We start from the raw sequence: 23,527 nt of genomic DNA, 5'->3' as shown, positions 1-23,527 counted from the left end.
TTTGTAGAGCTGAAAATAGTTGCATCTGGAACAGTTTAATATATTATTTTTCCATTATTGGAACAAATTTGTATTAACTAATTTCACATGGTAAAAGAAAATTTTGAACCTGCTCCTATTTAAAATTAGATGTCTGAAGAGTACTGTTCATAGCTGAGGTTTTTGAGGGGCTTCCAGTTTAACTTAATACCAGTGTAGCAGGAATCTTATAGTCAATGATCTTTGGAGTTTTCAGATTACTGCTCTGCTCTGAAGTTGCATACATCAGCCATGGAAGTTATTCTGAGCAATTTTTCCCACATTCACCATCAGCCTGGGAATAATAATTTGACATGTTTCTTTAAAGTCCTGTTTGTTTTGGTTATATCTATATAAAAAGAGATGGGGGAATGTTTTTCTAGAGGTATGCTTGTGCCTTCTTTGTCTTACTCCCTCTTTTATGTATTTTATCACCCTGTGATTCAGATCTCTGCTAAATTATTTTTAAAAATCTTTTGTAGTGCATGAATTTTTTTCAAGACACTGGTATGGTGGAAGCGTTTATTTAACATCTCTGTAGAGATACTGTTTGCTAAATGTTCACTCTGAAAATATGGACACGTTTGGATTGTCACAGGGTCCCTGAACTGCTTCTCAACATGTTAGGAAGAGGAGCCAAAGTTTAGCTTGTCCGTATTAGTCAGGGCATGAGGGATGTGAGTGTGATGTGTATGTCCTGTGATAAAGCGAGGAGGAGCAGGAGCAGGACTCACTGTGTTGGCGTCTGGACCGTGCTTGTGGCTGGTTGCCCGAAAGAATTCCAGCTGCACCAGCTGAGCTGGGAGTAGCAGGTGTCCAAAACATAGCACCTTTCTTTCCTGAATCACAGAATGGTTCCTGACACTGACTTTATTTGTTAGTAAAGATACATTTCTAGGCCTTGTGGGATTGCAGAGGAAAGCATGGTAAAGTCCAAAGCATGGTGTAGACAGCTTCCAGAAGGCAGTCTAGCATGCACATGGGCCGGTGAGAAAACTGCCTACTGCCAGCGCCATCCCTGAGCAAACAGGGCCTTCCTCATGCACAGCAGAAGGCTGTGAGCAAAGAGCTGCTCTGCTGCTGGAGCCACGGGATACAAGTGAAAAGCAACCCCAGGGGAGAACAAAAATGGGTTTTGGCTGGATTGGCTCTGACCTGACTGACCACAGCACCCCATGGGAGCAGGAGTTTGCAAGGGGAGGAAGGCCGAGAGGCACAGATTGCAGTCACTGAAATGGACAGTCTTAAAACAACTGTGAAAACCACATCCTGAGTTTCTTTCAAATAGAAACTGAAATAAGAATAAGAAAATACAACTCAGCTGAGACCAGTTTCTACTCTATTTGTGTAAAGACACTGCAAGGGTAGTAAGTGTGAAGAACATCTCTAGGGATCAGTAGCTGAAGACTTTTTTACTTCGCTATTCCCTTTTTTGTTATGATTCTTGGAGGGGAAGGTGGACGAAGGCAGGTGTTTCCTTTGAGGGTGATGCAGCCATAACACAGAGAGATTTTGCACATACTCCAAGAATGAGGATTCTCTTAAAACCACATTACTGTGCCTTTAGCTGGAGTCTACAAGGGGTAGATGATCCTGATTTGTTTATAACAATCATGATAACTGGACCTAAGAATGCAGTGAAATTAAACCCCCACTGTTATCACTGGAATTACATTGCAGGTCAATTGTATCAGTGTACACAGAGAATAGTCTAGCTTTATAAATTCCAATTAAATTTCAAGTTTGAAGTAATACACCAATGTATGGTGGATCCTGCAGTCCAGCATCCAGCTCTCATTGACCTATCCATCTTCACTATCGCAGAAGGAAGAATTAATTTGTGTTTCTCCAATTTCTCTTTTTTTGCAGAAATATTGCTGACCCTGAGGGTGGTTCGGTTGCTCCTTTCTTCAGCTGACTGGGCTTATGGCCCCAAATCCTTACTGGTTTGAAGAGCTGCGTCTGTTTGTCGTGACCCAGCTGAGCTGCCAGCGCCGGTGGCGGCTGCCTGCTGCCGACAGGACTCAGCCCTGCCTTCCCGAGGGGAGCCGGGCGGTCGTTGCCGAAGAGCAGCTTCTTCTTTGACAGTCTGAAGCTAGCGTACAGACAGTTGCTCAGTCTGTTCACTGCATTCACCTTAGTGCAACTTAGATCTCTCCTGCAAAGTAAATGTTGACAGGCAATTTTCATAAACCATGTCAGATTGAATGTATTTAAATGTATGTATTTAAGGAAAAACAACCATGCTCTTGTTCTGTTTCTGTTTAGTTCTAGACCTTGGGTTTTTTTTGCTTTGTTTTCCCTGGCTTACTCAGTCTGGTGCAAAGGATTCAGTTCCGTCTGAAAACTGGTGTTTTAGACTAAGGCCTGCATTTTGGGGCGAAGAGGAGGTGTGGAGGAGGGTTGTAGAAGCAACGTCTGGTACAAATAGAGACCTCCAACGAGCACGTTCCACTGACAACAAGTCAGAGAAGATGAACCGATGCAGAAAACTATACAGACCAATTTTGAATGGGGTTAAAGTTGTAAAACAGGTGAAAATTACCCTGTGAGAGGGCTGTTTATAAGGGGCGTTTCGATTGGGTTTTGTGATAATGTTTATAATGCAAGTCATGAATCCAGAAATACAAGTTGGTTACATTCTTATTTAATTAAATTCCTAACAATCAGCAAATGGTGATTATTTTTTTTTACCTGGCTCTCCTGACCTCTGTCATCTTCCTTTTCTTTCTAATAGAATAAAAAAAAAAAAACAGGTTACCCCTTTATTTCCCTAGGTGTGTTTCCAGCAATCTGGATGGCCTGTTACTGGATGCTGGACAGCAAAGTTCAATGGTAATGCATGTACTGGTTATGGTAGTGGCAGAATTGGTCCATAATATCAAAGAGCTCAAGATACCTGCTTTAAAGCATGATAATTTCTGGTTCCCATCCCTTAGCTGGGAAAATAACAATTCCTGTAATACCTATAGCAGATATCACTACAGACTTCACCACTATCGTGTGTTTCTGATTATTTTAAAGCAGTGTGGACTACGAGGATGTTTTGTAAGGTACCTAAAATCCAGTTTATATGTAAACAAGCAATAATTTAAGTTGAAAACTTAAGTGTTTTACTTGTATAATTTTTGTGAGATATACATGTTGTGAAGTTGATTCCAAATGAGGTACTTCAGTATTAAATTAGATATCTTCTTAGCCGTGTGTGTCTCCTGGAAAAGTGTTTTGTAAAGGATCACAATGCCTTGATTAGACCTAATTTGTAGGCTTGAGACTTCTCATTTTCTAAACCTTGTGATTCTGCTCATAATGTCATTTAACTAACCTATATTATATGCAGCCACTGTAGGAACCAATTCTTGATTTTTGTATGTTTATATCCTTTCGTAACAAATCTTAGAAAAACTAACTGTTACTAAGCAGGCCACTGTTAGGGGGTGGTTTTTTTTTCTTGCCCACTGTGGTTGGAATAATCTTTTATTAAACTGACATCAGTTTCTGAGGACTCAAAATATTAAGAAATTGATGTTTTTGACCTCCGTTTTCTTTCCACTGACCCCCAATCCACAAACTTTCTAACCTGAACGCAAAATTTTTTATGTCATGTAAAATGCAATGCATTTTATAATATCTCAACAGCCATGCCTTTTGGGAGTGAAAGGTTTATTCTGTTGCCATTTAATTTGTTTCGGTTCTCAGGTGGGAGTTCAAATAAAATAGCAGCTATTCTGTATTAAGGCTGAGGAAAATATGATAAAGATGGTTTGAAATAGGCTGTTTCTGTAGAAGGCTTTCAATTGAAGCCCAGGAAATGTACAGTTGTGCTTGTCCCTAAGGAGGGCAGTGCCACCGTTCTGGAGAAACAACATTTTTCAGCTGTCACCCTTCTGTTACCAAACTCAAACAGAATATTTAGTCAGCTGAGCCATCCTCTTACCTGCTGATGGGAAACCAAAATAGCTGTCAGCCCTGAGCTCCACAGCCTCATTACTACAATAACATTTGTGTTAAGCTTGCATTATGTATCTGACAAAAAATTATTTATGTAGGGAATGTATAAATTTGAAGAAACTAACTTCATGCACCACAAAGTGTAAATGAGTTTTAAAATAATTTTGTTTCTATTCCATTCTTTTCCAGTTCTTTAACCTCTGCAGATAGATTATTCTTTTTCACAGTGGACAAAATAGTTTAAATTTGTTCCATTTCATGACAGATCTGCAAACCCTTATCATCTGTAGTGATTATGATACTTCTTCATCCATTGCCGTTTTGACAGAAAGGAGATTGTACCTATCACTTTGGCTCCGTTTAGGTTCATCGTGACTTTAGTCGCCTTCTAACTAATGAAAGAGAAAAGTGAGTGAAGGAATCTTCTGATCATATTGATCACTATAGAAACAAAAAGCCAAATCAATTCCCTTCATTATCAGTATTTTTCATCCTGTATACAGTAAATTTGTTGGAGAAAGTACTTGGATTTTGTTTAACAGAACAATTAATCAGTGTTCTACTTACATTACTAAATGTGAAAGGCGCATAATGTGAAAAATAAGCATATATACATGGTCGTTCGACCTGTTTAAATGTTCATGTAATGTGGTAAGTTTAAAAAGTGAAGTGAGCTGTTTTGCTACAATGAATTAATTTGTACTCAATCTTTAAAATATTGTCCCACACCAATATCCCTTTGGGCCTGTATTAATCAAAAGCAATGTTTTTGCAGTTTATACAATACATTTTTTAATCTTTGTTTAAAAGCGGAATTCATATGGGCTTAACAGATGAAATGGGTGGCACAGCTCCACTTGCAGAACCCAAAGATACACAATCAGTTTTGAAATGCAACTTAAGCCATTAATTGTTGGTGTGAATTTAAAAGTTTTCTAGTATTTGTATGGTAGTATGCTGCCTAAGAGCAAAAGCATTCTCTGCACAAAAGAAAATTTACTGTAGTGGCTTTGATTTTAATTAGAATTTTCTCCCTGGTGTTTCTTTGTAGACTAAAACAAAATCTTTTAAGTTTCTTACTACAGGTAAAAGCTATGTGCAAGAACCTCAAAATGCTAAAATCTAGCATAATGCCTTAGATCTGTTTTTAAGTCTTGTATATTCCTACATAGCTGTCTGATGTATTATATTTGTATAGTGAATTGTGTACAATTTTGGAATAAGTGCATCATCACTTAATCTTTATGTTGTTCAATAGAGATGATGGACACGTTTCTTCAAACATTTACTGTCATTTAATTTTTTCCCTTTATGTCATTTGTGGGTTTTATTTGTACAGTTCATCATGAAGTTGCATCTGAGATGTGTGTATATGAAAAGATTATACAAGGGTAAAATTAAGCAATATATAAACTATGGTTCTTCAGGAGAAAGCTTACAGTGTTTCAGGTTGTGATTTATTTTCAAAACGGAGTTGACTCTGAACATCACTTTGTTCACCTGCATTGATGTTTGTATTTCTAGTGTGAGCAGTTTATGCAAAGGTAGATATATTCAGAGAAATTTTAAATACATTTATGCAAGTTAATATTGCTTTGCTGATGCTATTTGCTTATTTGATGTTAAATAATGCTATTGTAAATAAAGAATTCTGTTGTTATTGCATCATTTAATAAATTTTAATGCCTTCGGGTTTTACATGGCTTTAGAGATTTCAACGTGTTTCTGTTGTGTCTTCATTTATTCATAGAACGGTGTAAGATGTAGTACTAAAGCACTAGAGGGTAGATGAATCAGCAGGTTTTAAAAAGACAGCAGATTTTCTATGTTGAAGGCTCTAATATATTCCAACTAGTTGTAACTCTCAAATCCTTTTGTCTTTATAGTGCTATATTAATTAAAAATGTTAATCATAGAGCTTAATGTGAAAACAGTTCATTATGACTACTTTTTTATATCACAGTCAGAACAAAATGGGCATCTTTCATGACAGTTTCAGCAGAGGCAGACCTCAAATGGTGTGAAGTGGGACTGAGTAGAGTTAAGAGCTGGTTCTCTTTGCTATGCCACATGGTTCATTTAAGACAGTTAGAAATGTTTGGTCAATTTAAAAAAAAATAAGTAGCTACAAGAGTGCTAGTTTATCAGAATGATCTGCTGTTCTCTCTGGGAAATGGATGAGGGAGAAAAGCTATTTATATTAAAGATTTTTGGAAGCTAAAGTTATTTTAAAGACCTCCAAATATTATTAACCTTTCGCCATTCCTACAAAAACAATAAGGCTTATCCTGCAGTTCTCTTGGCTTCAGCAAAATGATCATGATCCTTGGATATGAGGAAAATACTGCCACGTTAAGGAAAGGAAGGAAGGATGTTTCTTCCCCATGTGAGTTCAGAAGCAAGTAGAGAAAACATCTGTGTATAGTAAGAGGAAAAATGTTTCCTATTGGAACTTTGCCTTTGACATGATTTTGCCCTTACATTTTATTAATATTAAATAAAAAAATATTGACAGCAGTTTTAGCTAAAACTCTTGGCGTCAGTCTAAATATGATGAGATAACAATGACATCTGATGTAACTGATTTTACAAAAGTGCTGCCTTTTACTTTCTGGATTAGACTTTGTTGACAGAGACCAGTGCATGTAACATACAGCCCAGTTCTTCTAACCTGACATCATGACAGAAGAGACAAAAAGTGACACTGCCTTTTGAAGGTCCTTCTCGTGGCTGAGCCTTGCAGAGCAGACTTTTCACAGGGATGGAACAGGGATGCCCAGAGGCTTTGAATTATTCTCTAGGTTGCTGCTTATCCTGGTTCTCCACGTGTGGGAAGAGGGCTGCATGTCATGCTGTGCTTGTGGTGAGGGAAGAGAGCAGCTGGGGGTATCTGCCCTCTGCCTTGTCCTCTTGGGCTCCAAAGTGTGGAAGTAGAGATGCTGAGTACAGCCTGAGTGGGCCTCTTGACTGAACTCTTGCCCTGTCCCCTGAAACAATAATTGTGGTGAAACCATCATGATAAATTAGTTCTACTGAAGAAAGCAAAATTGCACTGAAGTCAAAGCAGCCTTGAGCAGTTCTGTGGCCTTGAGCGTGTATCAGGTACATACAACTTGTGTCTTTTAATCCTGTCTGTGGCACAGCGTCTCTAGGTGCGTGTGCACCGTGTACCCACTCTACAGGGACAGGGTTCACATCAGCAGAGGCTGTCACTCTGCTGCTCCCTGTCCTCTCCTATGGTCATAGCAATAAGCTGCTTCTGCTCTGACCTGATCTAAATTGCAGTTTGGGTTATTTTCATGACAGCATCTGGTGTCATGACTGGGATTCACATGTCCTGCTTCGCTTGGGAGGAACACGGGCTGCTCCCTGCTGAACCCCCAGTGCTGCTCAGAAAGGTATGGGACCTTCTGAAATCCCTGCTGAGGCTTCAGCCGAGAGTCATTTTGTAGGCTCCTGCGGTGTCCAGGGGCTGCTAAATCCCAGTTTTTAATATAGGCCAGTCCAGAGTCTCACTAAGAGTTCCTACTCTTTAGCCTGCTAAAAGAGGGAAGAATGATCACAAATTGATAAAGGAGACGTGGGCTGGGAAAGGTCTGGGTTGGAATTACGGTGTGAATGAACCTGTATGAACGGTGGTGCTTGAGAGCTGGGCATTGAGGTCTGTACCACATAGGGACAGACTCTTGAGACATCCCTCAGCGCAAGAGAAATCACTCAGCTATTAAAAGCTCAGGTGGTGTGACCAGCCCCATTAACTTTTCCCTGTCTCAGGTTCCAGTCTGAGCTCCTTTGGTACCACTGCTAATGACCCCAACCTTAGCCAGCACAGTGGGCTCATGCTAGACATTGTGACCGGGAGGGACGCCTCATGTGTCTTGTCTCCTTCCCTTCAGTCTCTGGTTCTGGATAGTTGCCCTGGAGGTGAAAAACGTGAAAACATGCAATCGATTGTTCTGAGGGGATTAAGTCTTCTTGGGGGTGTCTGAACCTCTTCTCCTATCCCTTTGCTGTGGATAGGTCTCAGCTTTGTACTCCCTGGCTGAAGATCCAGATGACACAGGCTCCCTCTGACTTGACTTTCCTTCCCCTGAAAGAGTGAAAATGGAACCCAGACAATCAGAGGAAGCACCACTGCCCCTAAAGGCAGCTCCAGCCCGTTGTGTGCAAACACTGTCCTCTCGAAAAGCCCGGCTATGTCAGTGTCCTCTGTGTGTGTGTCCTGTGTCGGTGTATCTCTGAAATTTGTGCTCAGCTTCGCTACCGGGCGAACCTGCAAAAGGGAAAGTGGCAGCCGCATCCCCCAACCTGGGCAAAGGCTCTGGGTCCCAGGCTGTGCTCCAGCAGCTGGGCAGGAGCTGGCAGGTCTGGGGCTGCTAGAGGAGGCAGCTGCTTCTAACATCCCTTAGTAGTTTTGTAGCCAGCAGGATCTCATCAAGTTGTGAGTATTCCCAAGATTAAATGTATATAATCCTTATGGTATGGGAGACAGATCCTTTGCTAACATGCCCATCGTGTTAAGTTTGTAAGCAAACTTCTAGAGCATTATGGGGGCACCCAAACAGGACCAGTGCTAGTAAATCCTTGAGTTAATTGGAATGGGTAGACTGGAAAAGAGATGTTTATAGAATATTAGAAGAACAGTAAGGGTTGTAAACAGCTGAGGCTGAAGGCCTAGTGATCCAAATTTGCAGTGTGGAGGATGAAAAGAGAGGTTTACCAGAGTATATACACGACCTCCTTCTGTAAGTAACAGATCACTTCCAACTATTAAATGGATAAATGGTGTTGGCTATAAAGCAGGAGGGAAACTGAGAGAATCCGGCTGAGGCTGAACTCTACAATTTGAACTTCCAAAGTTGCGAAGAATTGGGTAGAAAAGGAGATGCACAGTTGCAAAGGAATAGCCTCAACTTACAGAGATTTAAACCTGATAAAAGCTGAGTAGTAGAACCAGGTAATACAGAGGAAATTGGTGAATTATGGTGGATCAATCATCTAACTCTGCAAATAACATATCTAGTGGAAATGTGAATCTCCTGTGGCTGCTGCCATTAGACAAATGCATACCAGCCTGCTTGAGTACAAGAGCTGGCTGGGCAGGACAATCCAGGGTCAGACAGTATGATTGTCAGTGGTACAAGAGGTCCATGTGTCCAAGGATGCTCAGATAACTCCCTGATCCAATGGGGTATATGGGGTTTTTTACTTTCTGCTCCCCTGAGGAGCTAGAACCCTTCTGGGGATCATTAAAATATTCTGGCTTTAAGAACAACAGTTTGGGCACAGGGGACATGACAGTTTCAATGCCATCCAACATGGTGTTCCCCACAGGTACCCTGAAGTTAGGCACCAAAGGCAGCAGCACTCAGTGGTGAAGGGGACTCTGTGCAGGGGAAGGGGCTGAGATAACATTCAAACCCTCCTTCCACCAGAGAGCCAAAAGTCAAGCTCATTCAATGAGGTGGCAGGAACTTTGCTTTAAATGTTTCAGTTCATACTGAATACACTCTAAATTAATCTATCAGCCACCACTGACTGAGATGTTTAAGGATGAAGAAGGTGGGGGTCAACCAACTGACACTGAGACACCCCCCAGCCCCATACAAGCTGCTCAGGTGGTGGGGTTGTTCTGGCTCCTGCAATGCGCCAGGGATTTCTCCCTAGGAGTTGTTCCTGAGAAGACAGCGCAGGAGAGGTGGGCAGACTCTCCTAATGCTCCAAAAATGTCTCTGCCTCCTCAGTTTCAGACTACAGTTCACTTCATCACCTCACATGAACTGTACTACAACTATTTAGGAGGATGGAAGTATCCACGATTAACTTGGCCAGGGTAGTTTACTCAGCTCCCTGCAAACTGCAGGCAAAGTGGCTTTGTGAGACAAGGACAAGAGATATTCTTGCCCTTGCTCGTGTGCCCACTCAGTGGCCCACTCCAGCAAGGGTAGGAGGATTGCAGCTATATGACAAGATTGGTTTGCTCCAAGTTTTAGATTGGCTTGCTCCAACTTTTTCTTGCACATGTATTTTTCAGTTATTTGTCTATTCTCAATGTATTTGGAATGGGATGAGAGCAATGAATTGCTTTAGTGAAGTCACTGAGCTAATGACAACATCATTAAAATGCTGCTATATCTAAAGATACAACTAGTACTGGAAAAAGAAAGTTGAAGCACTTTAATATCTGATTTCCCTTTTTGTAACAGTCCATATCAGCAGAGGCGGTTGCTTTGCTGCTCCGTATCCTATAGCCATTGCAAGAAACTGCTTCTGCTCTGACCTGATCTAAATTGTAATTTGGGTTATTCCCACAACAGTATCTGGTGCCATGACTGGGATTTGCATGTCCATGCCGCAGTTGGTTGTCGGTGTAAGTGCTGGGGCACCGGGATCCCACAGGTGGGAAGCTGGGCATCCGGGTCTACTGTGGCACTGTGATCTTTGGAGGATCAGGAGGCTGCTCGTAGGTGTAACCTGTGTGCTTGGGAAGGTGTAGGAGGCAGAGCGCTTTAACACTGGAGTAAGGAAGATGGGAGTAACGGTGATGATGAAGATCTTGTGTCCAAACTGAGAGGAGAACAGGAGGGCTTGGGATGCAATTTTTTGGATCAAGAACTCTGAATCCATTCAAGGAGATGACATCTGTGTCAGGCCACTTTTAGCTGACTGAATGGTATGCAAGCAGCCCGCAGGGATGTCCCTTGGTGCTTGTCTTTAATATGCATTCCCACATCACTGTGGAGAAGGAAGACCCTCCGAAATCCTTCAGCGGGGGAGGGAGACTGACAGACTTTGTGATTACTTTGTAACAAGCCATAAAATCATAAGAAAATCCCAAAGGAAAACCTGAGCCGCACTTCAGTAGCCAAAAAGCCAAATGCTGCAGGAACAGGCATGTTGCTGGTCATGGCCGTGTGCTCTGGGTGGGTTGGCTCTGGCCTGGGGGACATCTGTAAGGTGCCACTGAGTGAGGTGCTAAATACCAGCAGCTCCTGGTGTGGCAGCGAGGGAGTCCACAGGGCTCCTTTTAATGCTTTTCTTTTTATAGCCATAATTTCAGAGTGAGTTTTCCCTTCACATGATGTCCCCCCTACAGTGCTGGCAGCAGAGATGCTCTGCACCAAGGGGCACCTGCCTAAACCGAGTGTAGGAGCCCCTTGAAGTGAATCAACGTTTCTGTTTGCCCTGCTTTTTCACAGGCAGAATAGGCGAGCTATTTCCCTGGCCGGGCTGAAAACACGCATCAAGACTAGCACCTCGAAATTGGTTTTATTTTTACAGAGCTGCTCCCCCTGCCACGGTGAGCAAAACCAACCCCCAGCTTGTTTCAGGTGCAGCCCTGGAGAGTCGGGGCCCGCGGGGACAGGGCTGGCCGTGGCACTGGCTTGTCTGCTGGAGGGGGCTCTGCACAGCTGCACTTCTGCTCCCCCCCATCTCTCTTTTAATGCAGTAAATGCCTTTAACCTCTTAGGGGATCAAAGCCTCCGAATAATATCTGCAATATAGTGGTAACAGTGCCTCAAGCCCTTGTCTTCTCCTGGGCTCTGCATCATCAGGCTTCTAGAAAAATAAATATTTTTATTTCTGGGCATGTCTACAATTTAACTAATGACAAGGATTTTAAAATCTCACATTGTGTTTGTTGATCTTAATGTCTCCTGAATCTCCAGTGTGAGCATGTCTCCCTCAAAAGCCCCTTTTCCTTTCCCTGTGCTGCGGTACCTGGGCATGGGCTAGCCAAAGAATTCCAGATTTTCTGGCAACACTTAATTTCTATGGGTAACTCAAATTTTCTGTGCAATCAGAGTCAAAGCCTTATTCCTGTAAATCTGATTAATGCTGGTACTACTTTTATGCTAGTGATGCTGCATCAATAAAACCATATTAAACTGCCTGCCTGAAACTGTTTTCTAAAGCAATACAGCATTCTGTTCTGTCTTACAAATAACAGAGGTTTGGAACAACACAGAGAGAGTAAAAAAAAAAGACAGATTACCAAAAAATCAGGCTATTTAAGCTAAGGGACTCTCTCAAGTGAGTTTCAGAAGTCTGCATTCCTACCTTCTCCCTAAGCCTCCTGTGCATATTGGCTGTCCCTGGTGTATTCAGTACTTTTGTCTTGCAAACAGAGGTTGGGATGGAGAATGAGGTTGAAGGTAGGAGAATTAGCCCAATACATTTAATGCAAAGTACAGAAGTGTTCAAACTCAAGGTTGGGCACAAAGCTGTGCTGGGCTGACTATGGAAGGGGTTTGGGGAGCTGGGAGAGCATGATCAGTTCTGGGTCTCCCTCTGTAGTGCTGGGTGCTCGTGTTTTCTGTCTTATTGTTTATGTCCTGAGTGAAAAAAGGGGAAGGTCCAAATTGAAGCTTTTGGTAGAGAGGAATTACAGTGCCTGAGGTCCTATGCTCTGAACACCCTCATTCCCCTGGGGTACTCGGTGATTCTTTCTCAAACTCTATTTCAGAGCACTTTGCTCAGGCTAGATAAGTAATAAGGACTGGAAGGATGGCTTCACCTCTGGTCAAGTGCAGTCAGCAACTGCTCCGGAGCCACAGTCTCTCTGCCTGAGGCTTCTTCAGGTGATTCCGGATATATCCCTTCTTTGGGATGAAGGCAGTGTTTTACAGATCACATGGAGCTATGTTACTTAATTTTTATAGTACACCATAACCATTCAAATGGCATCTAAACCTCTGGGAGTCAGACCTGGCTGTGTTTGTCCCCCACTCCAGCTGTGTCTGTGCAGTTTGGCTGGTGCTATGCTGTGCCCTGGGAAGCCCTATGCTGCCATGCTCCCCAAGCTCTCTGCAGTGCAGCACAGCCCAGCCTGTCCCTTCCTGCCATGCCTGCATGTGCAGTGTCACCCAGGCTGGACACTGGCAGGGAATGAGCTACCCAAGGGGGGGCCCTGCAGTAACCCATCCTGCATGGAATTTTGCCCTGGACTAAAGATTTCTCCATCTCCCTGCACCAGAAGGGATGACATGCTGCAATGGCAGGGTGCACTCCTGGGATCCTGCAGCCCCTTCCAGGTCCCCTTTTTATAGCAATTGCAGCACGTAGCCACATGGGAGGAAAGAGAGATTAGGAGGATAAACCCCACAAAAAAACCAGGATGAAACCCTGCAGAAGGGGATCAACCGGCACCTCTGCAGGGGGCAATGGCCAGATGTCTTCCCCTGGTCCCGTTCTGGGCAGGTCCTGGCACAGGAGGCCTGGTCATGGCGTCTGGGAAACGTCAGCAGGAGCCCAGTGTCCTGCCAAGCACCCAACTGCCAGCCCCAAGCTAAAACAACATCAGCTCCGCAATGCCCGTGAAACCGACAGTGGCTGAGAGCGTGCTGCCGTGTGCGCAGGTCACCGGGGTTGGGGAGGCTTTTTCCATATCCAAACCCCACACCTCAACCCTCAGGCACTGTGTGAGGGCTGTGGGTCCCGCTGCGGAGCTCGGAGGCCCGCCGGCAAGGCGCTCACCCGAGGGGAGCACGGCTCCCGCACCCCGCAGCAGCTCGGGGAGAGGCAGAGCCCAGAGCGGCTGGGGCCTGGGGAGGTGGGGGGCAGAGCCGGCGGCAGGGGAGGTGGGTCCCGCAAGCTGGGGGAGGAGGGGGCGGGGGGGGGGGGGGGGAATCCCACCGCCCTCTCCGACCTCCACGTGGAGAGGGGCGGCCCGGCCGCTCCGGGAGTAGCCGCAGCTCCGCCCTGGGGTAGAGGCGCCTGTCGGGGCAGATCCCCGCCCTCCCCCAGGGATGCGCGACCCCCGGGGCGGGTCACCCTCGGCTGCCTGCCCTCCCTCGCCCCCTCCCTCCCTCCCTCCCTCCCTCCCCTCCCCGGGCCCATATAGCCGCGGGGGGCCGGCGGCCGGCCCGCTAGCCCCGACGGCGCCGGAGGGCAGCGAGCGGCGGCTCCCGCGCCTCCATCCTTCCCGCCCCGCAGCAGCCGGGGGGCTGCCCTGCCCTCCCCAGCACCTCCCTCCCTTCTGGGCCCGGCCCGACATGGCTCTCTCCCTGGCCGGCGAGTCGGTCCCCGGGAACGGCGGAGACGCGCTCGGGATGAGCCCCGCCAGACTCGCTGCCTACTACCCCTCTTTCCTCCCTCCCGCCCAGTACTTCGAGACGGTCCCCGACTTCTTCCAGCCCCTGAAACCCCTGGACGGGCTGGTCCCCGCCTCCCCGCCTCTGACCCCCTTCAGCTTCAACAGCGTCCCCGCTTTCCAGAGCCAGCCGCCCCCACTGCCCGCAGAGCCCTTCCCTGGGCTCCCCCTGCCCCTCTACGCCAAGCCGCCGGACCCCTTTCCCCCGAGGGAGGGCTCCCCCCGCGGGGCGGGGGCCCCGGGCTCGCCCCCGGCGCCCTGCCCCGACCCCCCGCGCAGGGCTGACCACAGCCCGGGGGGCGGCGGGGCGGCGGGACAGAGCTACAGGTACCACTTCACCGAGGAGGAGCTCAACGCGGTGCTGTACGGGGCGTTCCAGAGCAGCCAGCCGCCCGGGAGCCTCCACGCCATCTCGGGGCTCCGGGTGCCCCCCACCAGCCCAGGTAAGGGGGTCTCCGACGCGGGCGCGGGGGGCTGCCGACGGCGGCGGCAGGAGTGGCACCGGGCGGCACCGGACGGAAGGTCGCTCCTTGCGGCCGGGTGTGCGGTGGCGTTCGGGGACGGTCCCCAAAGGGGCGCAGGCGGCGCGGAGGCAGCCAGGGCTCACGGGGCATCGCCGGGGGCACGTCGGGCTTCCCTTCCCCGCGGTTTTCTTGCGTTACGAGCCCACACCGGGGCAAAGCCGGGGGGCGGTTCGGCCTGCGGCCGGGGTCGGCGGGACCCGCTCCCCTGCCCTGCAGCACCCGCACGGTCGGCGCCGGGCTGAAGACGGGGGTCCCTCTTCTGCAGGTGCTGCGGACTCCTCCTCCGCCCCGCTGCTCGACAGGGACTCGCTGCAGCTGCCCGAAGGTAGGGGCCCGGCGCTGCCTGCTCCCCCCGCCGCGCCCAGCCGCAGCCGAGCCGCGCTCAGCCCGCCCTGTCCCCCCGCAGGGCTCACGGTGCTGCAGGTGGCGTACGGGGACGTGTCTCAGCTCGGAGTCTTCTGCACGGACCCCATTCCCAAAGGAGTCCGCTTCGGCCCTTTCGAAGGCAAAGTGGTCAACACCAGCGAGATCAAGATTTACGACGACAACTCGCTGATGTGGGAGGTAGCGGAGGCACCGCCGGGCTCCCCCTGCGCCCCTTAAACGGGGCCGGGGCGAGGCTTTCGGCCGCCCCTCTCCCGTAGCCTGCAAGAGGGGGTCGGCCCAGTGCGGGTGGTGGGGTTGGTGCGAGCGGGACGGGTGCGGGAAGGGTCGGTCAGCCCTGATCCGGCCCTCCCTGCTCGCCAGATCTTCGAATACGGGCGCCTGAGCCACTTCATAGACGGGAAGGGCAGCTCTGGCAACTGGATGTCCCTGGTGAACTGTGCCAGGTTCCCCGAGGAGCAGAATCTGGCGGCTATCCAGTGCCAGGGGCAAATCTTCTACGAGAGCTGCAAGGAAATCTTGCCGAAGCAGGAGCTGCTGGTGTGGTACGGCGATTGCTACGTGCAGTTCCTGGGCATCCCCATCAGCCTGAAAAGCGTGCCGGAGGGGCAGGGACCCCCGCAGCACCCCGAAGGTGAGCCTGCCAGCCACCCCTCGAGGGGCACTGCCCCTTGTTCCCACGGACCTGCGCCTGGCCGGGACTAGGTTCGCGTGGAGGGAGGTAAAGGAGCTCGGGCATCACTTTTTTTTCCAGCTGTGCCGTACTTTGAACGCTTCCCAGCCCTTACGGTGAGCCCGTGGCGGGGTGACCGGCCCTGCCGCGGGGGTGCTCTGGGGTGGCGGAGTAGTCCCACGGGTCTGCTCGCCCTTCCCTTCCCTTGCAGCCTCCGGCACCCCAAAGCAGCAGCGTCCCCTCAGCCCCGGGGAGGCCGGGGGTAGCCCCGCGGGCTGCTGCCACCTGGGAGCGGGGGGCATCCCTTTCTGCCCCGCAGCTTGCTCCTGGCTCGCCTTTCCTCGGAGAGTTCAAACTGTTCGTCTGGGGCTGTAAGACGTCTGGTGGTGCTGGGCCGAGCTTAACTCCGCAGCGCCGTTGTTCGAGGGGAGGGTCCCGTTCCGGGAGGAGAGGGACTTTTGGGGGGGCATTCCTGGCTTTTTTGTTGGGTCCTGTTTTATCCTGCGAGTGCACATACCTGACTTGATAACATTTTTCAGGCAATTATCACTCTCAGTAAATGGGGCAGGCTGAAGTCGTTGCGACCCGATAATGCTGATACTGCTGGCGGAAGAAATGCCAAATACGCTTACTCCGGGACTAGTTCTGCTTATAATGTGCAGAAAGTATGACGTAATCTTCTAAGCAAAACTTATGTATGGAGAAAACAAATTTATGCTAACTCAGGGAAAGCTGGAGCGGGTGAGGGGTGGGTGCCTGGATGCAACAGTGAGGGGGAGAAGCAAATTGGCATGGAAATTTTTGTAGCTGTTGTCTTAAGGTGCCTGGTTCAGACAGCTGGTAAATTGTTCATTTCACTTTAAGGCTTAAGCCAAAGCTACTTTTATTAAAGGCAGAAAAGGATGTGTAAACGTTTGAAAAATATCCTGTGTTGTTCCTAAATTCAGCTGTTACAAACAGTTCGAAATACAAAAGAAAACCAAATAAACGTGGTTTTGTTCGTTAGTATTTTAAAAATGATAGAAAAGACGTGCAAATTAATTTCTCTTTTTGGGATGGGTGGTAAAGTTGACGATAATCTTGATAATAAATAACTGCCTATGTTTCCGGGTGGGGAGACGCTTCCATGTGGGACTCTGCGTTTGTTTTTCGCATTTGCTCGCTGTTAATGGAGATACAAGGATGAAATCCTGCCTTTGCTGAAGTCAGTAGCTAAACCCCATGATTTTATCAGGCTGTGGACTCCAGTTTGTTTCCCTCCGTTAGAAAGGCAAGTGGAGCGGAGCGAACCTTTAAGAGATCCGACGTGTATTTTGTTAATTATATTGCCAGAATCCATTTACCATTGTCACCCCCCCGTGACTTAAAATTCCCGATTGGGTTCCAGCTCTGACAAGGAAGCAGATTTGAAATGAGCCCCTTTTGCTGTGGTGTAACGGAGAGGTGGCACTTTCCCTTCTGCCGTACAGAAGCCGGGGACAGCTTTAAGTGTGAGCGCTGCGGCAAGGTGTTTGCCTACAAGTACTACCGGGACAAGCACCTCAAGTACACTCGCTGCGTGGACCAGGGGGACCGTAAATTTCCTTGTCACCTTTGCAGCCGATCTTTTGAAAAAAGAGACAGGCTGAGGATCCATGTTCTCCACGTTCACGAAAAGCACAGACCTCACAAGGTGAGCCTGCTCCTTGGTCTCTCTGACTCTTCGGGGGGGGGCTAAAGACTTAAGAAGTCTTTTTGGCCGAGGTAAGAAGATGCTGATGTTGTTCCCCCTCCTCCAGTTTCCCCGGCAGCTTCCTGGTGGGACCGCTCTGCCTGTACAGGAAGAGTGTGTTTTGTGCAGCAGAGCTTAGTCGAAGAAATTTAATTAATATTGGGAAAATTAACTCCACAGTCTCGGTGATAGTTTTCAAAAAGAAACTGTATTTCTCCTGGGTTTTTTGGGTGTTGGCATGTGGGTTTTGCTAGTTTTCTTACACAGCGTGGGGCTAAATTGTGTTTGAAGGGGGTCCACTTGCTCAGGATCAGGAGAGTTGATGTCTCATGTCTCTCCCCCACATCAGTCTTGAGAACTGACAGACATCTGTGTCCGTTGGACGAAACGGGAGTTAAAAGCTTTACATTCAATGTGGAGTAGATTTTCAACTGATGGAAGCAAATCTTTTCTGAGGTGCTTTCCTCATCTCCACCAAATACCTCTCTGTAGCATTAGTTTTCTCTAGGAGCACTGGGAGTGGAAAATCAGACTTTTCCTAAAGGCTTGGGAAGGGCAAGTTCCAGTGTTTGAAATCGCACAGTTAAATCAATCCTGAAAATTTTCCAAATACCCATTTTATAGATCATCCTGCAATAACGTGGATTTTTCAGGAAAAGCTTTTATAACCAAATTAGCAATATTACAACGTTTAGAATATTGTATTCGTTTAGTACAGATGAAAAATATTCTAATATGGATATTAAAAATCATGTTTTTCCTTTCCTTTCCTTTCCTTTCCTTTCCTTTCCTTTCCTTTCCTTTCCTTTCCTTTCCTTTCCTTTCCTTTCCTTTCCTTTCCTTTCCTTTCCTTTCCTTTCCTTTCCTTTCCTTTCCTTTCCTTTCCTTTCCTTTCCTTTCCTTTCCTTTCCTTTCCTTTCCTTTCCTTTCCTTTCCTTTCCTTTCCTTTCCTTTCCTTTCCTTTCCTTTCCTTTCCTTTCCTTTCCTTTCCTTTTCTTCAGTTTTTGAACACATGAAAGATACTTTCTTTTAAATTATTGAGGGGAAAAATTATTTTGGGGGTCATACAAAATTGCACTGAATCAGTGCAAGTCTCTTGAGTGACTTCAGCCCCCTGTGAATTGGGTTTTGTCCCGTTGCTGCTAGCCACAGAGTGCACGCTGCCACACCATGAAGGTGGCAGCTCCTTTGGTCAGAGGAATGAAGTGCTGCTTGTTTCACTCGGAAGGAGAGGCACTTCTGACAGATCAAGCTGTAGTCTTAAGTGCTGTGACTGACTCACATTTCTGAAAAATAGTTATTATTTTAAGATGTCTCCTTAAGATTTTTTTTCCGAGCAAAAATTAAAAATAGCAAATGGAGCTTGATTTACATTTTGAAGAAAATTGTGATTTTACATAAATTTTCAGATTTTTATTACTAGAACTCAATATTCAGAACATGTTCATGTTCTGAAGACGGATGATTTTTAATTAAACAATTTTAACCACACCTTTAACCACTTAATCATAATTTTAATGGCTTTGAAATTTTACATGATTTTCCTTCTTTTTAAAAAAAAATTGTTCTTGAAACCAGATTAAAATTCTGACTGTATTTCAGATTTTTACTGCTAAAATTACAACTGTATTTGTATATACATAAATACATAAATATATGTATATAGATAAATATATGCATATACATAAATATATATAGGAAAACACATGCACACGACATACCTAATTTTCCTTTTTAGCTATGCTGTTGTGTGCTTCCTTTTAACTTTATCCCTTTCTTGTTTTTTCCCAGTGCTCAGAGTGTGGGAAGAGCTTTTCTCAGTCCTCCAGCCTGAACAAACACATGAGGGTTCACTCTGGGGAGCGCCCCTACAAGTGTGTCTACTGCAACAAGGTAAGGCAAAGCCCTGTCCTGTACCCCCGTCTGTCCTCTTCTGTGCTCAGCATCACACTGCACCTCGGGGGGTGGCTCTTTCCCTGCTCCATTTTCTTTTTTTCAATTTTACTGTCTCCATCTGATGTGGAATTTGTGTTTCAGCCCAGCTCAGAGAGCTGCTGTGGGAATAAGTCTAGGAAACCTTGAGTATTTCAAATACCATCCAATGCAGCTAGATCCAATATTCCCCTTTTTCATCAGATAGGTAATTTTTTGTATTACTGACACTGCTTCTGGAGTGCGATGAACAGATTTCGCCCATAAGCAGAACCTGCATGGTATGACTTTGTGTGTGTTTACCTTGAAGTAATAGGGCCATTGATGTGCAACTGGGCGTGGAGGTTTAATTTGAAAAAGAACGTAAATAGGCCAATACAGCACTGGTCAAAATGTGCTCAGCTGTTACTACCCTTAACAGCAGGGTTTTTTCAGGTGAGTTCTCTTTGGGAGAGCAGTGACAGCTCTCCCAGCAGACGGAGGGTGGATGTACAGGCTGCTGGTGGATGAATATATCTGTAGGGCTCCAGGTGCTGTGGAGTGTCCATGCAATGCAGAAACACTGTCAGCATCTGTTAAGGTGCTCCTGATTTTGGAGAGAGAGAGGTTTTGTTTATGACTGGCTGGACTAACACAGAGCTGGAGCGTCCTGTAGTAAAAAACCTTAGAAGAAACTCCTTTTGGCTATTATATTTTTTTTTCTCCCAGACATCCTGAACACTTGTAGACAGAGTTTAGGATGAAACGTCATTCCTTCAGTCTTCTGATCACAGAAAGAGGTGGCAGAGCTTCACAGGTTACTCTATCAACAGATCTCTAGGGTGTGTGGGACCCTTGACCAGCCCCCAGCCGTTCTGGTAGGACTGTTACAGATTAGATCATATTAAACCATTAGTCGTCAGGCTGCAGGATGCAGCTATCCTGGGACATAGCCATCATTTCTGCGTCTGGGAAATCAGGGGCAGTTTTAAATCATCCTCATCTGCTCCTCCTACACAGTCATGCTTCCTCTTTACCTCTTCTACGTCTAATGGTGGCTGTGCTCCAGGGCAGCTTTGCTTTCCCTGCCCCTTTGCTCACTATCTTGGTGACATCGTGAGATTAAAGGAAAAGTTTTAGGCCAAGATCACCATTTTGGCCCTCTTGATACACACCTCCAGGGACTTTTCTGTAGGAATCTCAGATCTGTTTGTGCTCTAAGGTTCCTAGTGAAAAGGTATTTGAGATGTATTGCTCTTTGCTGTGAAAACTTGTGATGCTTCAGCAACATAATGGTACTAAAGAGGATTTATTTTGTGTCATCTGCAAATTGTGAAGGGCCTGAAAGTGTCTCTTGGGAAAAGAAAAAATGGGGAAAACATGGGCAAATTTGCAACATTCCTGCTGAAGTCTTGGTGAGACGGTTTTCTCCCCAAGTGAAAGGAGAAGCCTTTACAAGGGGGACAGAGTGTGACTGTGCACACTTTGCTGCTCAAGTGTGTATGTGGTGGGGGCAATGAGCTGGAAGGTTTGGCTGAAGGAAGAGCAGAGTATGATGGAGTGGGGAAAATGAAACCCAAAAGAAGGATGCTGAATTGCATGGATGAATTCTGGCAGCTGAATGCCAAGCCAGTGTATGTAAACATGAAAGGGTTTAACTTTGAAAGGAAAACGTGCATTATGTTTCCCAAACATAAAGGAGCTGCAAAGTTAATTAGGACAGTATTGACTTCTCATCCTTTGACATGTAGAAGATATTTACTGGTGTCTCTGGTCAGAAATCTTTTTCTGAGCTTCATCTAACTCCATGGACTCAGCCACATCTGTATAGTGTTAGCTGTTGGCTTCTGGTTCCTCGTTGCTGGGAGTTTTTGGTTTTTCTCCAATTGTCTGAGGATGTGAGCTATCTGAGGACTTATTTCCAGGGTACAGTGCTTCTGACAGGGTCTGGGTTAGCAGAAAACTGGGCAATTATATATGTGAAAACAGAGTACTTCAAACTCTCTTCTCCCCCCTTTCCGATCCCTGCCCTTTCAGGCATTTACGGCATCCAGCATCCTGCGCACTCACATCCGCCAGCACTCGGGGGAGAAGCCCTTCAAGTGCAAGCACTGCGGCAAAACCTTCGCCTCTCACGCAGCCCATGACAGCCACGTGCGGCGCACGCACAACAAGGAGAAGGGCTGCACTTGCTCGGTGTGTGGCCAGCACTTCCCAGAGCAGATGGATTACCACTTCCACATGAAGATTCACGCCGCTCATTAGTCAAGAGCCGTGCAGACGTGTTGTGGACTAGCGCACGTCTGTGACAGTCTATGTGCATGTGTTTGTGCATGGTTATGTGCATGCCGCAGGAGGTGACACTTACCCTCACAGTGACTCTTTGGGTATGTCCAGTCTCTGGCATATTTCTGAGTGCAGGGGACAGGATTTTATCTCACCTGGGTACCCTGATGTCACACTGGGGTGAAGTCCAATATGCGCTACCCCAACTTTCTTTCTCTCCTCCCATACTCTTAATTTCCACAAAAGGGAAACACAGGCAGGAGGGAATTTGACCTCCCATGAACCTTTTGTGCATGAACATCACTGTGAGGAGTGTGTCTGTGCCTCTAAAGCGCTGCCTAGTGCAGTCCGTATCAAAGCTTGTGTGAGGGACATTTTATCAAGTGCATTTCCCAAAGCTGAAATAACCTGTTTTGTTTGGGTGCATGACCGGGTATGGGGTCTACTTCCTCTTAAGGTGCAAGTCTTTTAATGATGTTCTCTTTAAATGTGAACTCCCTCAGAGATACTGACTGCTGGACCAGCATAGGGGCATTTAATTCCTTCATTCAGATGCTGGGACTCAGGGAGCACCAGGACACTGACACTGACTTCCAGAGGATACTGGACACCGGTCAGCCCAGCAGGAGAGGGGCAGGGTGAGACAAGATAGCTGCAGGCCTCTTGTGCCAGCTAGCAGAGATATTGGAGGATGGCTCTGCCTTCTCACAGTTTAGAGGACCAAATGTGAAGGTATTCCCAAGCACCAGTGAGCTCTTAGGTGGGTTGCTAAAAGTCAAGTGGCCTCGTAGAGGCATTGCACTGTGGGCTCAGCACAGGCCAGGAGTAGACATGATCCCACCACTGGGCTCTTCTGTCCTGTAACCATCTCTTGTCTAGAAATTTGCCACTACTGGGAGTCCTGGCCAGCCAGGCCTTTGCGGCGAGTCCTGACATGAAAGCTGGACTCCTCTGCTTCTTCCTGCTGGCTCTATTGTAGGATGGCTGCTGTAATGTCACTCCTGAATGCTTTTAAAAATGAACCATATACTAGTTCTCAAGGCACAAAGGTTTCAAAAGCAGCTCTGTAAAACCTCTGTTTAGGAAGGGGGAAAACCTTCTCCTACCCTAAATTTAAGATTTAAGGTGTAGGATATAGATAAGGCCAGGACTGTCTCAAGTGCATATTACAATGGATACAATAATTTCAGTGTAAAATCCTAGGTGATTAGACCCTGATTTTTTGCAAAGTATTTTCAAAACTTTAAAGAACAGTGTTCCCTGGCAACACGAAAGAAATCTCAGCTCAGTGCAGGCTTAGCAAAAAGTCTGTGCTGAAGGAGCATGGTATAGGGAGTGCTGTAACTGGTGCAGAAGCCTCTTACCACTGAGTGGCCAGCGCCATGGACAGGGGGTTGTGCAAGTGAGAGTCTTGCGCTGTGTCCCTGGGACTGTGTATTGCGTCCAGGAGGGATAATGGAAGCCCTTGCTGGAGCTGGCTGATTAACACAGACGGGTTGATGTTACTGGGATCATGAAGTTCTCTTAATATCCTAGATCAGCTAGGATTAACAAGGACTTTGCACATAAGTATTGGAGATTAAAGTTTTTATTTTGTGCCAACCTTAACAATCTCTTTAAATACGCATAGAGCTAGAAAAATGTTACCTGCACATTTAATTGTATCATGCAGATACTGTGTAAATATCTATATTGATTTGCACTAATTTTAAATGGTTTATTGTACCTTAAGTTGCTCTGTTCTCATTGTTTTCATGGTAAAAATACTAAAAAAAATTATAAAACTGCTTACTGGTAAGTAAAATACTGAGGCCCAGCACTAGGCAGTATCTGAAATAAGCAAGCCATTACTATTGTGCAAGAATGTATGTAGGTTTTAGGGTAGAACAAAGATCACATTTTGTTATTATTTTTTTTATTATCAAAGATTCCCATAATACAGCAGGCTGAATTTTGTACATATTGAGGGCTGAACC

At 46.5% G+C, this 23,527-nt stretch overlaps 2 protein-coding genes across 10 annotated transcripts in view; both read left to right on the top strand.

Annotated features, from left to right (window-relative positions):
- NCOA2 (nuclear receptor coactivator 2) overlaps window positions 1–5,687 on the top strand; it is a 198,013-nt gene extending 192,326 nt beyond the window's left edge. For all 9 annotated transcript variants that reach the window (XR_012630727.1, XM_074882685.1, XM_074882714.1 and 6 more), the window contains one exon: window positions 1,888–5,687. Coding sequence is in view for 8 of the 9 variants with exons in the window: in XM_074882685.1 (XP_074738786.1) it covers window positions 1,888–1,899 (12 nt within the window). In the remaining variant the exon portion in view is untranslated. The remainder of the gene's footprint in view (window positions 1–1,887) is intronic.
- An 8,277-nt stretch (window positions 5,688–13,964) lies between these two features.
- PRDM14 (PR/SET domain 14) lies at window positions 13,965–21,530 on the top strand. The gene is given in 8 exon segments (XM_074859189.1): window positions 13,965–14,584; window positions 14,852–14,933; window positions 14,936–14,983; window positions 14,986–15,150; window positions 15,334–15,604; window positions 17,113–17,315; window positions 19,146–19,247; window positions 21,303–21,530. Coding segments are annotated over 8 exon segments (1,719 nt in total).
- Window positions 21,531–23,527: the final 1,997 nt, after the last annotated feature.

This window comes from Strix uralensis, chromosome 1, assembly GCF_047716275.1.
Source record: "Strix uralensis isolate ZFMK-TIS-50842 chromosome 1, bStrUra1, whole genome shotgun sequence".
NCBI classification, from domain to species: Eukaryota; Metazoa; Chordata; class Aves; order Strigiformes; family Strigidae; genus Strix; species Strix uralensis.
The sequence above is the reverse complement of the archived record's forward strand: the minus strand, read 5'-3'. Positions and strand labels throughout refer to the sequence as shown.